The 20,062-nt window shown below is 35.3% G+C and overlaps 1 protein-coding gene across 4 annotated transcripts in view; it reads left to right on the forward strand.

Annotated features, from left to right (window-relative positions):
• The window catches only part of CRPPA (CDP-L-ribitol pyrophosphorylase A), a 426,528-nt gene that overhangs the window by 158,697 nt on the left and 247,769 nt on the right, over positions 1 to 20,062 (forward strand). For all 4 annotated transcript variants that reach the window (XM_082398504.1, XM_082398506.1, XM_082398505.1 and 1 more), the window contains exon 6: positions 15,085 to 15,182. In XM_082398504.1, coding sequence (XP_082254630.1) covers positions 15,085 to 15,182 — 98 coding nt within the window. The remainder of the gene's footprint in view (positions 1 to 15,084; positions 15,183 to 20,062) is intronic.

Consider the following 20,062-nt stretch of genomic DNA (forward strand, 5'->3'; position numbering starts at 1 on the left):
TATGATCCAGCATCCCATTCCAATGCATTTACCCTAGAGAAAGGAAAACTTACTTTCACACAGGAAACTGTATGTAACTGTTTATAGCAGTTCTGTTCATAATCATCAGAAGCATGGAACAGTCCACATATCCTTCAGCGGATGAATTGGTGAACTGGTACATCTATACAATGGAATGCAACTCAAATGAAAATATATGAATTGTCCATATACAAAATAACTTAATCTCAGAGGAATCATACTGAATGATCTCAAAAGGTTTGAGATCTCAACTGATCTCAAAAGGTTATGTTTTGAATGATTCCATTTATAGGATTTAAAAAATTTTTAATTTTTAATTTTAGGGCATAGTTGAGTAACAATGTTGTGTTAGTTTCAGGTGTACAGCAGAGTGATTCAGTTATACATATACCTGTATTCTTTTTCAAATTATTTTCCCATTTAGGTTATTACAGAATATTGAGCAGAGTTCCGTGTGCTATACAGTAGGTCCTTGTTGGTTATCTGTTTTATTTTTTGTCTTTTTATTTTTTATATTTTTTTATTATTTAAATTAAAAAAATTATTTTATGTTGCAGTATAGTTGACTAGCAATGATAGTCTTGGAGAGACAGAAACGTAGTAACAAGGAATAGATCAGAGGTTGCTTAGGCTAAGGAGCTGGGGAGGGGGTGAGTACAAAAAGATGGCATGAAGGATTGAACTGCTTTGTATTATGACTGTGGTGGTCGTTACACAAATCCGTAATGTTACAATCATGGAAATGACCACCGTATACACGGAAAGGTAATTTTACCGAATGCTAATAGAGGTTAAGTGTATCTTTATAAGGCCCTGATGGGCAGCAATTCTATGATGCCATCCCTATTTCAGAGAAGTTATACAGAGGAAAAATGGAAGTTTCAATCAATGAAATACAGTAATTAAGTACTGAAAGTTTGCCAGTTATTTCATTAAAAGCTGCAAAAGAAGATTTCATATTCGCCCCAGAGTGATGTCATTTGCTCTTACATTCTATTATGCCTTAACGTTTGGGAAAGGGGAATGCCAGAGCCCGTGGAGAATTCTCTTTACTCCATGAACCTGTGAGACTGTCGTTTGACGTGTATTACTCCAATAAAAAAAGGTGGGGAAACTCCTGGGTAAGATGCTGAATTGGGGAAGTATCTTATCTTCTTTACTGATTCTGTCAGCATGTGGAGTGGTTGAGGGCCTTCACTCCAGACCGGGTTGCCCGGTTTGAATCCTGGCTCCTGAGTTTACTAGCTGTATAATCCCAGGTGAGTCATTTGTATCATCTCTAATGAGGCCATGATGATTTTGCCGGCTAGATTTTGGTTAGAATTTAATATATGCTTATTATAACACAGAATAATAATAATAATTAATTGTCAGTCACTCAGTGGGCAATAATCCAGTGGTTTGGCCGAGCTACTCTGTGCCTCAATTGTTTTTTACTTTAAAGGAGGCTAATATCTTCTAACTATTTATTAGTAATATTGTATTGATTCATTAGAATTTAAAGGACTCCCTAAGGTATTTTGAGCTCTTAAAGCTTAGAGCCTTATAAATAAAAATACCATTGCTCTTATTTTTTCATGTTATTGGTAGTTTTCCTCTAAGTTAAATTTTGAAAAGTTTACTGATTGCTTTAATAGCATGTTACAGACCTTTTTGTATCCTTATGTGCTATACTGAAGACCTAATTTTGTCCCTTGATCATATATAAAGGTACTTTCTGAATGAATAGAAGTACAGATGAAAAGACTAATGTACTTTCAGGTAATTTTTTTTTTTATTTCGTAAAACTTTTTATTGTCAAATAACCCACAGATACCGAAATCTAAAACTAATTTGTAGCTTAAAGAATAGTGCACATGTCTGCATAACATCACCCAGATCATGAAGAGAACTTTGCCACGCACCTCTGAAGCCCTTTCCTGTATTTTGTAGTAGCTAACCAGATTTTATAGCAATCTCCGCCTCATATTTCTTTTGAACTTTATCACTCAAATGTGCATCCCTCAACACTGCAGTTTGGTTGTGATAATTTTTTTAAACGACATTTAAAATCTCAACCTACAGGTTCCTTATCCCTTTATTTTGCTTGCACTTTGTCTTTTGCTGAATTTAGGCCATGTAACTCATAGCTTTTCTTCTCTTTTGAATTTTGATGGGTGCATATTTATGCATGGTACAGTTCTTTACGTTTTTCTGTCATCTACAAAGTCATAGCTGGATCTACAAGTTTGGTCAGATTTAGTTTCATCTTTTTTCTCAAGACTAGAGATGGTGTGAGTTTTTTGTTAGGAGACACCTAATGTCTGGTTACATAATTTTGTGATGATAGCAGCCATTGATACTTAATGCCTATATTGTTAAGAGGTTGTGTGGGTGGCTCAGAATCATGATATATATATTCGAATTCTATTAATTAGTTTTCAGGTATTGAGGTACTTTCATAAATAAACTTTACTCATCTACTATTTACTTACCCAGTGGTACAGTTTATGTGACAAAAATAAATGCTTGATTATTTTTCTTTATCAGTTTTCAAGCAAAAGAATCATCATTCTCTAAAGTTACCAATTATTTTGTGTGTGTTTCATAAAGATAAAATACTTCATAAGTTCATAATGGTACTTCCAGTTCAATATTAAGTTGTATCTTATTTCACACACATTGAGAATCATGGTTCTCAAAGCTATAGGGAATAATAGAATATTTTGTAAATGTTCATTCGTTTTATTCAGCAGTGCACACCCTAGGTCTCAAAGTGTCAATATTAATGCTATAAACCAATGTTATTTCCATAAAAGTTTAAACAATTTTTCCTACATATACTCTCCCCATTTACTCTCCTACTCCATTTTTTTGTTTACACTGTATGTTTTCCGGTTGTATAGCTGTTATACACTGTCCTGTTTTAACTTTAGCTCTTATTTAGTCGCAGTTCTGCTAGTAACTCTGTTTTATGCTATTCATCGATAATTTTGTTCACATCTCTCTAGACTTTGGTTATCCGAAGCTTGAGCTCTGGTACATTTCTTAGGAAAGTTTCCTGGGAAACTGTTTACTTAATTCACGTTGATAACTGCTTGTGCTTTACACTTGAAGGTTAGTTTTGCAGAATGTAAAATTCTTGGCTCATATATTTTCCCTGGCATAACTTAAATATGTTCCTCTATTTTTCTTACGTAAAGTCCTAAAGATTATCTCATTTTTATTCCGTTACCTGTTTCTGTTCTTTTTGTCTATGTGCCCAAGGAATGATTTTTTTTTTTAAGTCTAGTAATTTTGCTAGAAAATGTCTTGGTATTGATTTTTATTGGTAAATATTTGCAGGTATTGATATGTGATGTACTTGTGTGTGTATGGGTGTTTGTGTATAATTTTTAGTAGTCTCTTTTTTCTTTATAGATTTCTATTATGTTTATGTTAGATCATCTTTACCTAACTTTAATATTTATTACTTTATATTGAATGTTTATTTAAAAAAATTTATTTTTACCTTTTTCTCTTAAAGTATTATTTGTTAGTTTTATACGTGTGTCACTTCTAGTATAGTCTTCATTTCTTAAATGATCTTTTCTTCTATTTTGAGCTCTTTTCTGAGTTCTGCAACCTAATTTGAGTTTTTAAAATTCCAAATCAAATGGTTGTTTCATGTGTTGTTTCATTAGCTCAATGGTTTTTAGCTTGTTTTGAAATAGATTACAGTTTTGATTGGTTTGATGGGCACATCTTTCTGGCATGTTCTCATTATTTTTAAAGGTGTTATTCTGCTCCTTATTGTCTTTTTGCTTATAATAATTTTGTGTGGGGTTTGGCTTTGATATTTTTCCATTATTCATTTGGATGTGAAGTTAATTTTCTTGAATTTGAAGAGGAAGACAGTTTTGACGATAGCTCAAAGATCTCCCTCTTTTGTTGCCTTCTTGTGGTGTCCACAAATGTGGAAGCACTATTCTAATATTTTTATGGCTCTGTTCTCCTATCACACTTTCAGGTGGCTCTTCTCTTTCTTTTGACTTTGGCTGCATTGGGTCTTCATTGCAGCATGCAGGCTTTCTCTACTTGTGGTGAGCGGGAGCTACTCTTCATTGTGGTGTGTGGGCTTCTCATTGCGGTGGCTTCTCTTGTTGCAGAGCACGGGCTCTAGGTGCGCGGGCTTCAGTAGTTGTGGCGCAGGGGCTCAGTTGCTCCACGGCATGTGGGATCTTCCCAGACCAGGGCTCGAACCCGTGTTCCCTGCATTGGCAGGCGGATTCTTAACCACTGCGCCACCAGGGAAGCCCGTCCTGTGTAATTTTGATTCCACTTCCAAGTTCTCTTTTAGTTGGACCCTATGCTGAAGGTGGTGTGTCAATTTTCACAGTATGTACACTTTTTTTTCAGACCTAACCAAGTTCTCTTGTATTAACCCCACAAAAAGTTATTTTCGTGGGTAAAACTCCTCCAGTTAGGGCTGCTCTTCTTAAATTTTCAGTGACTATCTGTTGGCAAACTTTAAGGTTCTTCTATTAACCAATCTGTCAGACACCCTGTTTTACTGATCCCTCTACTTGTTCCCAGATAGAGTCCAGTATTTCAGGTCTTGCATCATTGTTGTTGGTTTGTTTTCATTTGGCTGCATCATGAGGGTTATGATGAAACCTTTGTATCTAAGTTTATTGACAATGTTGTCCATGAGTTTTTGATTTTGCTATTCAATTTTGTTTTTATATGGGGATTCTTAGAAATTAAAAACTGTTCCTTTGCTCTCAGTGCCACTTTTCAAGAATTCCTTTTTTTTCTCTTTTAAATAAATAATTTTTAGTGTTGGTATTGAGCAGAATACTACAAATGAATTGAGATGTTTCTTTCAAAAAAATTCTCTTAATCATAGGTCACCTTCATGTGCATAATTAAATATTTTCTACTTCTTTCCATATGGAAACTAGTAAATGTATGTATATCTGTATATTCTCAAATGATAGAGAAAATAATGTGTGTGTACCTAGTAAAGTGAATATGATTCTTAAATGTTAAGTCTACAAAACTTGGAGTTACATTGTATTGAAGGCATTTTTTTTAAGGCTGACCTTATTTTTTACTTTTTCTTCTAGAAAATAGAGATTTAAGATAAGTATTTTAGCCTGGCTATTTCAAAGTTAGGAATGTTTTTATATTTAAAGTTATTTGTTTTGAAGCAAAACTGTTGCATTTTAAAATTTCATTTCTCTGAAGTTAGAGTCTCCTGATATAATTTCCTGATCTCTTTCTAGATATCTAGTTACTTCTTATATTCACAAATTTGTTTTGCATCCTCTTCTAGAAAATGAGATATGAGATATAGTCTTTTATTCAACAATGCTAATTTTTATTCAACAAATTTTAGATAAGAGAATTTGTATATTAGTTCATAACAGAGTACAAAAACTGGGTTGCCTAAACAACAGAAATTTATTTTCTCACAATTCTGGAGGCTGGAAGTCTAAGATCATGATTTTGTCAGGGTTGGATTTTTCTGACGCTTTTCTACTTGACTTGTGGATGGCCGTCTTCTACCTGTGTCTTCACAGAGTCTTCCCTCTGTGCATGTCTGTGTGCACATTTCTTCTTTTCATAAAGACACCAGTCATGTTGGATTAGAGCTCACCCTAATGTCTTCATTTTAACTTGATTGGCTCTTAAAGTGCCTATCTCCAAATACAGCCACATTCTCAGAGACTGGGGTTTAGAGCTCCAACATACACATTTTGAGGGGGACACAATTCACACCCTAACAGTGTTTTAGTTATGCTCGTAGCCCAGAGATGGAAACTAATCAATGTTCAATACCTTCTTGGTGCCCTGTGCTAAAACCTGGGGGTAATGTTGGGAAATTATAAGTTACAGAGTTAGGAGTTTGTGATTTTGTGGGAGAGAAAGACAAATAGATAATATAATCCAATGTAAAAACTATAATGAAAGTAAAATAAAAATGTAGAACAGTATGAGAGGGAAAAATATCGTTTAGGATGCTAACTTCACATGGACTTGAGTTAGAAAGCTTAAAGTTCACAATTCATGGCAGTATGACCTTGGGCAACTTACTGGCTTTATAGCCTCGCTTAACTCATCTGTAAAATGGGGAGAATAATTTCTCTCCTTGGTTGTTGTGGTGATTAAATGAAATAATGTATAAAAGTATCTACTGTAGTAAAAAGCCAAAGCAATATTAGCAATAATTATAGAATGTCGTGAGTACTAAATAATCAGAATGAATGCACTGACAACCAGAATGATTGCTGGCTGTAAGGAACTGATATGGCTCTGTTGGTGTGTACTGTCTGACTGTCTGCTTTGCCAATAGACTTACTAGGGTCACAGTACATGTGGATTTCTTTCCACTTCTGAAACTACGCTGAGGGGCCTTTTCCCATGAACACTCAAATTCAGCAATGCAGTGATTACCTGGATATAAGGAGAATCCTAGTTGTGTGGTTATACGTGTTTGAGAGACATATCATTATGTATCAGAATTGGGGGTTTGGAGATGGGGGGGTACTGTAGTTTCACAAAATTCTTCCTGGTGGTTCTGTTCCTCCCTCCTTTTTTCTTCTCCTCTCACCAAAATACATCTAAAACATTTGCCTAGAGTTACTAATGCAGATGATGCTTGATGTAGTCCTTATTGGAGAATTAGACAAAGAAATGTAATGGCACTGCAGGCGGGGGGATCATGAACATTATTGCAAAGATCATGATGTGTCCAGGGAATTGTAGGTGGTATTATTTGGTGGCTGAAGAATGAGGTGTAAAGCCCAACGTGTTGTGGGTGATTATATGTTGCCCTGTATGAAATATATGGAGGTGGGAATCCTCTGGTCAGGACTTTAGAATTATGAGTTACCTGTTGAAGAGTGCTTAAAATTTTTTTGCCAGTGAATTAGTTAGACTTCTCCAGAGAAACACAACAAATGAGATATATACACACACAATAAGGAATTGGCTTACATGATTACAGATTATTAAGACTGACAAGTCCAAAATCTACAAAGCCAATGTCCCAGTTCAAGTCCAAAGGCCAGCAGACTACTGTAGAATCAGGAAGAGCCATGTTTCAGTTTGAAGGCTGTTATACAGGAGAATCATCTCTTACTTGGGGGGAGGGTCAACGTTTTCTTTTATTCAGGTCTTAAAATGATTGGATGAGACCCACGCACATTAGAGAGAGCAATCTGCTTTACTTAGTTTACAGATATAAATGTTAAACTCATCTAAAAATACCATGACAAATACCCAAATTATGTTTGGGCAAATATCTGGGCACCCTGTGTCCCAGGCAAGTTGACATACAAAATTAATCATTATAGCCAGTAAAGTAAAATCAAGTTGCACGTTATTTATTTTTGGCATTATTATTAATTATTGGCAATCATACATATTCTTTGACCATTTATAAGTTGTCATGCATGGGGATGAGGTATTAACTGAAAATTTTGAGCTTATTAATTAATGCTTACAGCTTTTAATTCTAACCTGTCGATTTCCAAGTTATGTTCCAGTTTGAATTTTATGTTGTCACTATGAGAGCTGTGCGACACTAGATGTGATATATAAATGAAGTTATTCAGTGTAAATCAGAGTACTTGTTAAAAATGATTTTGAGGGGAGGGATGTACCCTAGTGGTTTAGATATCAAAATATTTCATCATGTGACACAGGTGCCTTTTAGAAAGATTTATTAAAAGCTGTTTAAAAGAGAGGGTAGTATGAAAACTAAAACTCAGAGAATAATATTAGTCATCAAGTTGACTGGTCAGGTATGATTTAAAATTAATTTCAATGTTTTTCCAATTTATCCTTAGGTCTTTTTTGGGGCGAGAACAAAGAGTAGATTCTTGTTTTAGAGTGTTTATGATTCCAGGAAGTGAAATGACTTTATGGTTTTTCCCCAGTGCTATTGTTTTTATTTTAAACTCTAAATGTTTCTAAGAAGTGCTTTATTAATAGTTAGAACAGCAGATCAGGAATTCTAAAGACTTCTTTTTTCTTTTGATTTCATCATTAACCTCAAGGAAGTTGTTAAATACTTTGTTTGCATTGAGAAATAATAAGGATTAATCATATTAATGATTGGAAAGTGTTTTGTGGTTCATGAAGAAAGTGAATTTTAAATAATGTGCCTTTTTTCCCTTCTTCGTGAGTTGGGGGATACTAGAATAACTGTGGAAGAGAGGAGGTTCAATTTATTTGAGCCCTGTTCCTACAGCTTACATTCTTTCCCATTTTGGCCTTCCATCTGCATGGTACAAGTACAGTTATGGCAGATGCCTGTTTTTGATGAAGATCTTAAGTACATCAACATTTTCAGTTAAGCCTGTCAGTGCATGTTTGTGGAATCATTAATAGAAATCATGTAAGATGTTTCAGCCTAGGTCTAGTGGACAAACTAAAGATATGAACGATTAGAGCTAGAAGGTATCCATTTTAGCTTCAGAGGATTTAAGTGATGAAAACGGGACTATTGATTACTCAAGATGTGTATTCCATTACTATATAAAACTACTGCATATTTGGTGAAACTTTGAAACTTGAAAAGCAGTGGGACAAAGTTGATAGGGATTGTTTATCAAACTCTGAAATGTTAAGACCACAAGGCACCATTTGGAATTAGAGATGGGTTGTATTTTGGTAAGATAAAAGGAATCTTAACTTATATTCATAATGAATGTATATGACCATGATAGCATTTATTCTGTGAATATTTATTGGGGATATACTTGTACAAAGCATTCTGCATAACTTTACACATATTAATTCATACAATCTTCATTAATCCTCATGTAGTATCTTTTATTATTCCCATGTCTCCTGTTTTTCTTTTAGATACTTATAAACTCCTTATAGAAAATTTGGCTTTACATAGTAATTGTTAGTCTCTCATCTCGTTTCATACATGTAAAATGCTGTCAAAGTATGAATATACTATTTTCAGATACAGAATTTGTATAAGATTTTGAAAAATTGCATTTACCTCAATAATTTAACAAATATTGGATACCCAAGAAGTGCCTCATACTTATAATTGAGATATAAACATTGCATTTTATTCTTATAATATTGCCTTTAAAATATTGGGCACGAAATGGCTAAATTGTAAACTCCAGTGAGCCATGCAGATCAGAGTAGGAGTTGAGTGGGTTGGGGTTTCTTTAAAAATTTCACACTGAAATATCAAAGGGAAATGCGTAACCCAACACATTTTTTTTCTCCCTAAATTCGTCATCCTTCAGTTGCCACAATATGGAGATGAGAGAAAACTACAAAATTATCCCCGAATTATCCCCAAATTTTTATACTCAAAAAGACTTATACCATTTTGATGGGATTAATCAGCTATCGTAGGTAATTTTTATGTTTTTTTTAAGATAGAGAAACCTTTTATAAACCTCACATTACGACCTCACATAAATGACCGTAGCTGGATAGAAAATTTATCATTGTTGGTGCTAAATGATATTGATATGGACTGTAGACACTATTAGAAAGTGGCCAGTCTGGCACAGACTTCCATGTGGAATACAAGTAACTGGGAATTGCAAGAAGTCAGCAGACAATACAGAAACCAACATGATAAAAGATTGACTTTGTTCATTATTGTTACATTGTCTTGAATCTAGGTCTTTAATTATGTTTTGCTCAGTTGATCTTTAATGAACAGACTTAATTTTTTAATAAATTTATCCAGCTTTATTGAGATATAATTGATGTAAAACATTTTAAGTTGTACAGTATGATGGTTTGTTACATGCATATATTGTGAAATGATTATCACAAATAAGGTTAGGTAACAAATCCATCACCTCATGTAATTAAAACTTTAGAGAGATGAATTTTAAAGTCTTCTATTTATGTGTGTGTATGTGTGTGTATATAAATCTATTTTTAATTGTATCTTATTTGTTTCTTGGGGGGGTTAGAATATTTTTTTATTTTAGTATACTTTTAAACTTCAAAGATGCAAGAATAGTACATATAACATCCATCTGTCTTTTACCCAGATCACCAGTTCACTGATTTTTTACATTTTGCCCCATTTGCTCTATCATTTCTTTATGTGTGAGCTCATTATCATTTCTTCTTGTGTATGCTCATGCTGTCTTTTGCTCTTTCTCTCTCTCTCTAGCTTTCTCCTCTCTATCTTATAGAATTGTGAGATATTCAGTGGGTGTTTTAATCTGTTAAATTTATGGCAACTTCTTGCACAATAGCAGACTAATAAAGACAATAAAATTAATAATCCATGAGTCAAATGAGAAATCACAGCGGAAGCTAGAAGTATATAAAGTGAGAAAAAAATGAATGAAATCTTTTAAATTGAAAATGAAATAATTTAAACTGAAAAATATCACAATATTTGATGTGTAAATAAAGCTGTAATTAGAGGAAAATTTAGAGCCTTAAATGTTGACCCTTGAACAACATGGGGTTTGGAACCTGACCCTCCTAACAGTGTAAAATTTGTGGATAACTTTACAGTTGGCCTTCTGTGTCCACAGTTTTGCATCTGTAGATTTAACCAGTCACACTCATGTAGTACTGTACTATGTACGTATTGAAAAAAAACAGGTGTAAGTGGACTCTCGCAGTTCGAACCTGTATTGTTCAAGGGTTGACTGTATTAGAATAAAGGAAAAGCACAAAAGCCCACTATTTTTTTTCTTTTGTAAGAAATTAGAAAAGAACAGTGAACTAAATCTATAGATAGTAGAATGAAGAAGATATTGAAGAAAATAGTAAACATTCATGAGTTAGAAGACAAGCATAAGAGAGAATCAACACAACTTTTCTTTGAAAATGTTAATAAAATTGATAAAACCTTGGCAAAAGTGATCATGAAAAATATTGAAGGCTCAAATAATTATTATCAGAAATGAAAAAAGAGCATCAGTGATGATCCTATAGACATTGCAATGAGATGTGAGCAACTTTTTTCATCAGCTTGGGCTGCCATAATGAAATACCATAGACTGGATGGCTTAAACAACAGGAATTTATTTCTCACAGTTCTGGAAGTTGGGAATTCCAAGATAAAGGTGCTAGCTGATTCATTTTCCAGATAAGGGCTCTCTTCAGGGCTTGCAGACAGCTACCTGCTTGCTGAATCCTCACATGGATGTGAGAGGAAGGTCTGGTGTCTTTTCCTCTTTTTATAAGGGCACTAATCCCATCATGTGGACTTCACCCTATGAGATGATCTTCACTTCACGATCTCATCTAAACCTAATTACCTCCCAAGGACTCTACTTCCTAATACCATCACGCAGGGGGGTTAAAGCTTCAACATGAATTTTGGGGGAACAGAAACATTCAGTCCAAAGCTTTATGCTAATAGACTTAAATTTAGGTTAAATGAACACATTCATAGGCAAATACAACTAGGAAAAGTTGTTCATCCATTTAAGATATTGAATCTAATTAAAACTGCTACCACAAAGACAGATGGCTTTTACCAGTGAATTTTACAAAACGATTGAAAAGAAGAAATAACACGTCATACACATTTCTTCAGAAAATAGAAAAAGAGAGAACTTTCCAACCCACTACATGAAGGCAGTGTAAATGTTTAATAAACCTCTGACGAGGACCTTATAAGAGTAAAATTACAGGCTAATTTTTATCATGAACATAGAAGCAAAATTCTAAAAGTTGCATTATCAGATTAAAAAATTATGATCTGGAAAAAAGGAATTAAAATTTTGTTCACAATTGACATGTTTGTATATATAAAAAATCTGAAATAACTTGTAAACCCTTAGAATTTATAAGTGAATTTAGCAGTTACTAAATGCAAAGACTGTATAGAAATCTTAAGATATTTTTGTACATCAACAAGTAGAAAATGCAACTAAAGATATTATTTACAATAGCATCAATAATGTTTCTTAGAAATTTAACAAAAATTGCAAAAAGACTCTACACTGGAGACTATAAAACACTGAGAAAAATTAAGGAAGATCTCAATAAATAGAGGAATATATTATGTTTATAATTGAAAGGCTTGCGATTTTAAAGATGTCATTTTTGTCCAAAAAGCAGGTGAGGGACTTCCCTGGCGGTCCAGTGGTTAGGACTCCGCGCTTCCACTGCAGGGGGCCCCGGTTCCATCCCTTAATAGGGGAACTAAGATCCCTCAAGCAAAGATTCCCAAACAAAAAGCTATTTAGAACAGCTGACACATGGCAAAAAATTAATGCCAAATTGATTTTGAGTTACTTAATTTTATTTATACAGTTGATCTTTGGACAACATGGGTGTTAGAGGCACTGACCCTCACAAAATTGAAAATCCACGTATAATTTTTAGTCAGCCCTCCCTATCTGTGTGTTTAACCAACTGAGGATCATACAGCACTGTATACTATTTCCTATTGAAAAAAATCTGTGTATAAGTGGACACTTCGCAGTTCAAACCCATGTTCAAGGGCTAACTATCTCAGTTTTGGAGGGGGATAATGTCAGTTTTAATTTATTGTTGATTTACATTTGATAGAGCTTGGAATTCTAGAAAGGATATATGATGAAACAAGGAAGGGAAATCTGCATATGTTGTGTTTTGTTTTAAAAAGTATTGTTTATGCATTATTTTATAAATTAGTCAGAATTATTGTGGTGCCATCATATTATATATGTAGTAAATTACTTACACATTAAATTTTTTATTATAATGTTTTTGGTGTGTGTGAAAGAAGCATTTGGAAATGTAACTGCATTTTTGCTACGACATTACAAAGTCCAAATTTCTCCAAATATTTAAGAGAATACAATACATACATTTGAATTAACTTGGTTTTCAAAAGCTACTGCTCATACTATAGTTACATCTAAAGCTTTCAGGACACTCTAGGTATTCAGGAAAGCATGGGACCTTCATGTTCTGGCTTCACTGAGTATACCACTTCATAGCTCACTGCTAAATCATTCCATGACTTTTTGAGTACTTATCTTGTCTCTTGTCACAATAAGTTTATGCTTGTACTCTTTCTACCCCAATACATTAAATTTTTAAAAAATCTTGTTTCTCTTCATCACTTTCAAGCCCCTTGGCTCTACTAAGCAAAGTTTAACTTTCAAGAGTGAGCTCCTAGCTCATTTTAGCATAAAGATTTATTTAATCTTGTCAACCAATTTACCTTTCTAATCACAGTGATGTTCCATAGCACTTAATATCTGTACCATCCATTTGTGTTCTTTATTATATTTAATTTTATTAGGCTTGTGTAACTTAAAATTATAGACATTTTCAAGTTGGTAGGAACCTTACTGATGGGTGAACCCAGTCCTAAAAGTGAAATGATGAAAAATGATAAAAAATGAAATGATTTTAAGATAATATAATTGTGGCAGATCTGTATCCAGCAGAGAAGTGTCCTCTTAATCCATTTGAATTACTACGCTTATATTAGTTTTCTTGAATTTGTAGGGTATAAAAGAGTGAAGACCGTTTCACATTCTTTTACAGAAATTATTGTAAGGTAGGAAGCATGATAGAAAAGGCAGAAGCTTTGGGAAGACCTGGATTTAAGTACCTTGTGAGTAAAAACAAGAATTATAATACATAGCTTATAATACATATTTATTTTGAGGCATTAAATAAGATAATAACTATGAAGCATTAGGACCTCATATGAAAATGCTTGATGTTCAATTCATGTCAGATGTCTTTTTCTTTTCATTTTAGTGCCATAGAATAGCTGTGTGTTCGTAAGCTTAATTTCTTTGCATTTGAATTCTTTTTCTTCTACTCATAACCCTGTGATCTTGGGCAAGTTACTTTGTTTCTCTGAAGTCGTTTCCTGAATCTGTCACATAGATTCACAATAATATTGTTTGCAGGGTCATCATGAGAAATGGTGTGAATATCGGGTATGGCTCTTGGAACATATACTATTATTGATAAGTGGGAGGTAGGTAGTAACAGGAATACCATTAACTGGTGACGTTATTATTTTAAATATTTTGGACTTCCCTGGTGGTCCAGTGGTTAAGACTCCATGCCTCCACACTTCCAATGCAGGGACATGGGTTTGATCCGTGGTTGGGAAACTAAGATCCCACATGCCGCGTGGCGAGCCCAAACAAACCAAACCAAAACAAAACAAAAATCTCTCTTAGAATTAATAAAACAACTATGATTTATTGAAAAAGAAAAAAAAGTTTGTTCCTCCCCAGCTTTTTGGAGAAGAATCATTAACTATTGCTAGAACAGTGTTTCTAGAGAGCCTGTTATGTGGAGTTGCCTGTGTAAGAAGCAGCTAGGTCATAAGTTAAACTAACTTTTGGTTTGGGACTCCTATTTAAAATTAGGCTTTTAAAAAAATCCATGACATAATACCATGAAATGTGTTCTTAACTGGCAGCAATATAGCCATTTCGTAGTATTTTAGATCTGTTTACTGTAAAGGAGGACTGCACATATTTGGGGAGAGTGCATCCAGGGTTTACAAAGGTGAATATCACTATGTCATACAGCTTGTGATTTTAAATTATATCATCTCAAGCCTTCCAAATTTGAAGAAAACCTATTTTTGGCTATTTTCATTTGTTATGGTAATAGTTAAACAGGCAGGAATTTAATTGAATTGACTGGAATGGCAAGGAAAATGCTGTGCGTAGCCAGGGCACCAGGTGGCACAGTGAGCTGTACGCAGGAGACATCTTATGGCCTTACCAGAGGAGCTGCCTGGGAGATGGGATTCCATCAGATTCTGGGAGATTTCTTGTAAATGTGGAAGGATTGAATTCTTGAGCCAAGTAGCTGTCACCTGCAGTTACTCTCTTCAAATATATCCAGAGATCTCTTATTTCTGTTGCTTACATGATGTCCTGGTTACCCACCCACAAAATGTTAAATACATAGATTTACTGACTTGGATGGTCAGTTGAGTCCAGGACATCTCTGTGCAGTCCAAGTCACTCCACTTGGCCCAAAGTCCACACCTCCCTATTCTTGTTCAATAGTTATGAACAGCGGGTTAGTATAGGTTTCAGCATACTAGGGCTTTGTTCCATATTCTGTTTGAAACTTAAAATTTTTTTTTCTTTTTTATCTCAGAAAGAATTTCACAACAAATTTGTGTAGTTATGGACACAAAAGAAGATGAAGAACATGTAGGTCATCGTCTTGAAGAAATGTTAAAAAATGAATTAAATGTAAGTATTCAAAGATCCAGTTTGATAAAATACATTTGATTGCCACAGATTTTTATCGTACAAAGATGCCTTCCTTGAGAAGGCATAAAAGTACTTTCAAGCTAATTTTCTTATTTTGCTGTAATGAAATCCTCTGTTTTGCCATCACTTTTGACTTGAAATACAATTCGTTCCCCTTCTCCACTCCTCTTCTGGATTTCCTCCCCACCTTCATTCTCCGAGTTCTGTTTCTCCTTTAAAATTCAGCGTCAGTGTGACTTCTTTAGAAAGCCACCCCCCGCCCTGGTGCACATGAGCCCCTGCGTGAGGTTGACACTTGTCTTGAGAGCCACGGTGCCCAGCACATGCTAGATGCTTACTAAAGTTTGTTGAATACATGAAGAAAAGAAAGAGATTAAGAAGAGAGAAAAAGAAAAGAGAGAAACAGATATGCAAAAGATAGGATAATTATGATATTGAATAAGTGAATGGATGTTTCTTGCCCCCCCCTCCCTTTTTTGAACTGATCAATGTCCAAGTCAACCTCATATTTAATATTAGGGTTAAGGAAATGCAAGAAGTAGCTGTGAGTGTGAGGAGGTGTATAGGAATTATTTACTACTTTTACCCCTAAGGACATCCATTATTTTTATGACAGTTTTGTGCTTTGAAATGTTTTGCTTGCCAAGCTGATTTTATTGTTTTCATCAGTTTCCTTGTTTTCATTAAAATGTGTAACTGCCTGGGTTTATGATCAACATGTCATGGCTTTTTAACAACATACATAATTCTAGTTGAAAGCGAAAGGAAAAGGTTTATTTTAGTAAGCTAGTTCTATCATGATAGCACAGTCAGTAAAGAGAACAGGCTCTGGTATCAGATTGCCAGTGCTCAGATGTCTGTTTTATTGCCTAATTTCCTTATGTTAAATTGAAAATGTTAATAACAACTGCACTGTAAAGTTGTTGGGACAACTGAACTTTAAAAATGTATTTTAATGTGCTTAGAAAAGCATCTGCCATACCGTAAGTTTTCAATGAATATGAGCTATAAGAGACTTAACAATGACATCTATTGTTAACATCTCAACTCATCAGGTGAGATGAAGGTGTGACAGTATTAAGTAGTAGATACTACGAGTTCCCAAATTTCAGTCCTGTATTAAATACATGAACTGTTAAATACATAGATTCCTGGAATGTGTAAATAGTTAGTGAATCATCTGGGATAAGTTCTGGAATTTCAGTTTTTAACAAGCTCCCCGTGGTCGTTTTGATGGCAGTCAGTGCTAAATTCTACCAGTAGCGTTTGGAGCAACAATCTAAAGCTGGAAAGAAATGGCAGCCACCTCAGCTGTCTCTTGGGTGTAAAGGTTATACTACAATCTTCTTTTCCAAGTTGCCTTTATTCGTTGACTTTCTGAGTATTCCTCCTCTGTTGCTGGAATTTTTAGCACCTTGTTCTTTGCTTTCTATCTCAAATCCACCTGTTAAGAATCTGTTCCTAAGTTCTGTGCCCTAATTTCTCTGCTGCATCCTGCAGGATATTTAAGTGTAGATAACTTCCCATTGTCTGACCTCGTGAGGCAACGTTTTGCCTGAAAAATAGTCTTCTACTCTTGGATAATTTCATTAATGCTTTATCCATTCAGTGCAGGAGCCAATAAGATGGAACCCTGAAAGAGTGTTACTGGGACTTTGGCTATCAACCCTAGGTTTAGAGAGCTGGGTTCTACACTCTTGTTGAGTACCCAACTGATGCATCCTGTGTGACTCATTCCTTGGTCTTCCCAGTGTTAGATTCTACAAAGAGTCCTTTTTGTTACAATTATTATGATAGTCTCTTTTTGTTGCTGCTTTTCCTGTATATGATTGGTAATTATTGATCTAAAACAAATAGAATGCCAGATATCTCTTCAGCAAAGATAGGTTTCTTCAGGATAAACAGACAATTGAAATTTGGGGTCTGCAACCATGACAAGCCACATGCAAGTCCCCGCATAGCAAGGGAAGGACACTTTTATAGAAGGAGCAAGGAAGTTGGGAGGGCTAGAGTAAATAGACAGCCCGTGGTTTCTATTTGCTGAGTCCTCGCCAGGAGAGAAGAGGACCGTTTCTTCTTGTTGGGCTCAGCTGTAGTTGCAGGGTGTGAGGGCTCCCCCTTCTGGTCTCCCAACTCTGTTTTAAGAGAGAAATTTGTTTATTCATGGTTTTGTGTGGTTTTTTCTAATTTTTATTAGAGTATAGTTGATTTACAATGTTGTGTTACTTTCTGCTGTACAGCAAAGCGAATCAGTTATACATATACATATATCCACTCTTTTTTAGGTTCTTTTCCCATATAGGCCATTACAGAGTATTGAGTAGAGTTCCCTGTGCTATACAATAGGTCCTTACTAGTTATCTATTTTATATATAGTAGTGTATATATGTCAATCCCAGTCTCCCAATTTATCCCTCTCCCCCTTTCCTCCTTGGTAACTATAAGTTTGTTTTCTGCATCTGTGACTCTATTTCTGTTTTGTAAATAAGTTCATTTGTACCATTTTTTAAGATTCCACATATAAGCGATATCATATGATATTTATCTTTCTCTGTCTGATGTACTTCACTCAGTATGACAATCTTGAGGTCCATCCACGTCGCTGCAAATGGCATTATTTCATTCTTTTTTATGGCTGAGTAGTATTCCATTATATATGTATATACCACATCTTTTTTTTTTTAAATTATTTTATTTATTTATTATTTATGGCTGTGTTGGGTCTTCGTTTCTGTGCAAGGGCTTTCTCTAGTTGTGGCAAGCGGGGACCACTCTTCATCACGGTGCGCGGGCCTCTCGCTGTCGTGGCCTCTCTTGTTGCAGAGCACAGGCTCCAGATGCGCAGGCTCAGTAATTGTGGCTCACGGGCCCAGCTGCTCCGTGGCATGTGGGATCTTCCCAGACCAGGGCTCGAACCCGTGTCCCCTGCATTGGCAGGCAGATTCTCAACCACTGCGCCACCAGGGAAGCCCTACCACATCTTTTTAATCCATTCATCTGTTGATGGACATTTAGGTTGCTTTTGTGTCCTGGCTGTTGTATGTAGTGTTGCAGTGATACATTGGGTCCATGTATGTTTTCACATCATTGTTTAAATAATGATATGATGTGGAATTTAGGGATACACACAATGGTGTGTAACTGGCGCTCTGTGATTTTTTTTTTCAGTGCCTTCGCTTCTCAGGTCCTGCCCTTCTCGTTTCCAGTGTCCGTTGTTTTCAGTGCACTTCATCTACCTACCTGTTGGGCCCAGTCTGGATATAGCCATCATCTTAACTGTGCTGAAAAATAAATACTAAGGCTATTTCTTAACTTCTGACCACAATATTTTACCTTTCCTTATCTTATACTAAATTACTCTCACTGCACATATTTAAATTTTATAGGAAACTCTAATCCCACTGTCTTCTCTCTTTCAGCTACCTTTTGTTTCACACTTTACTTAGATACCATGATCCATCAATTCAGTGGATCATGGATCTCTTACCAATAACTTTAATTCCCTTGTCCTTCTATTAAACCCAGTTAGTAAAACCTCATTCATGTTACCAGTCTAACTTTTCACTTCTCTGAGCCTATATTCAGTCTTAACACTGCTGGAGAAAAGTATACAACAGTGTAGATTATTATACTTTAAAAATACTGGTCTTCATTCTTCACTGGGCCCTGAATGTTGTAAAGCAAGCATACTGTGATTCCACTGTGAGCTCCCCATTCTCCTCAGTGGATATTTTAAACCTTTTCCTCTCTCCTTAAATGTCTAGCCCAGGTTTCTTAACCTTGGCACTATTGGCATTTTGGACTAGATATTGTGAGGGACTGTCCTGTGCCTTGGACACTGTTTAGCAGCATCCCAGTCTTCTACCCACTAGATGACAGTATTTTACCCCCTAGTTGTAGCAAACAAAATGTCTCCAGACATTGCTAAATGTTGCCTGGAGGGGGGACAAAATCATCCTCTGGTTGAGAACCACTGGTCTAACCCCACCATTTTTACCTCCACTCTTAAATATGGTCTTATCTCTAACTTCAGAGTATAGTTATATACTCCAATATGGGAACATTCCTATCTTCCAAGCACCAAACCTTTAAAGAATCTTGCATCTGTAGCCATCTTCTCACTGCGACTATTTCCTCTCTTGAGCTCTGGTTCTCTTCCCCCCTTCCCCCTCCCCCATTAACAGATACATGTTCCTTCCATTAAAACAAAAACAAAGTAACAGTTCTAAACCCAAGGTTACCCTGTAGCCAAACTTCTTTAAAATAATTTATCTTCTCATTCCTCAGTTCACTGCATTTTGACTTCTGCCCCAACCTTCCGTAGGAACTGCTCTCGGTGAAGTCGTCAGTGACCTTCCTATGGGAAATCCACAAGACATTTATCAGTCCTTACCTTATTTATTGCACCACTTGACTCTCTTGTCTGATACTATTTTTTTCTAGAAGGAGTCTCATCCAGTGGATTCTGTAACATCTTGTTTTTCTTTTATCCTTTTTCATTTTTGGCTGCTGCTTCTAAGTTTCTTTTGCAGGATTCAAGATTCTATTGATGATTTTTAGATTTTGTACATAGGTAATTGGACCTCTTTAAAAAAAATTGCTGATGGCTTCACATATCCTTCATTTGCTAGGGACACAAAATATTCTCTAGCCCTGTGTTTAATTAGTCATTTTCCTGCATTTCAGATCTGTATAGTCAGTCAGAGGTCCCTTAAATGTCGATGATGTCGATGATATTTCACATTCACAAATTCTTTTTCCAGCCAGTCCTTCTCCATCTGCTAAGGTTTCAGTCTCTGAAAATGCATATCATTTCCTCATTCTCTAAACCTCGTATAAAGTTGGACTCATTCTCTATC

The sequence above is a fragment of the Balaenoptera borealis genome (assembly GCF_965194805.1).
Source record: "Balaenoptera borealis genome assembly, chromosome: 7".
NCBI classification, from domain to species: domain Eukaryota; kingdom Metazoa; phylum Chordata; class Mammalia; order Artiodactyla; family Balaenopteridae; genus Balaenoptera; species Balaenoptera borealis.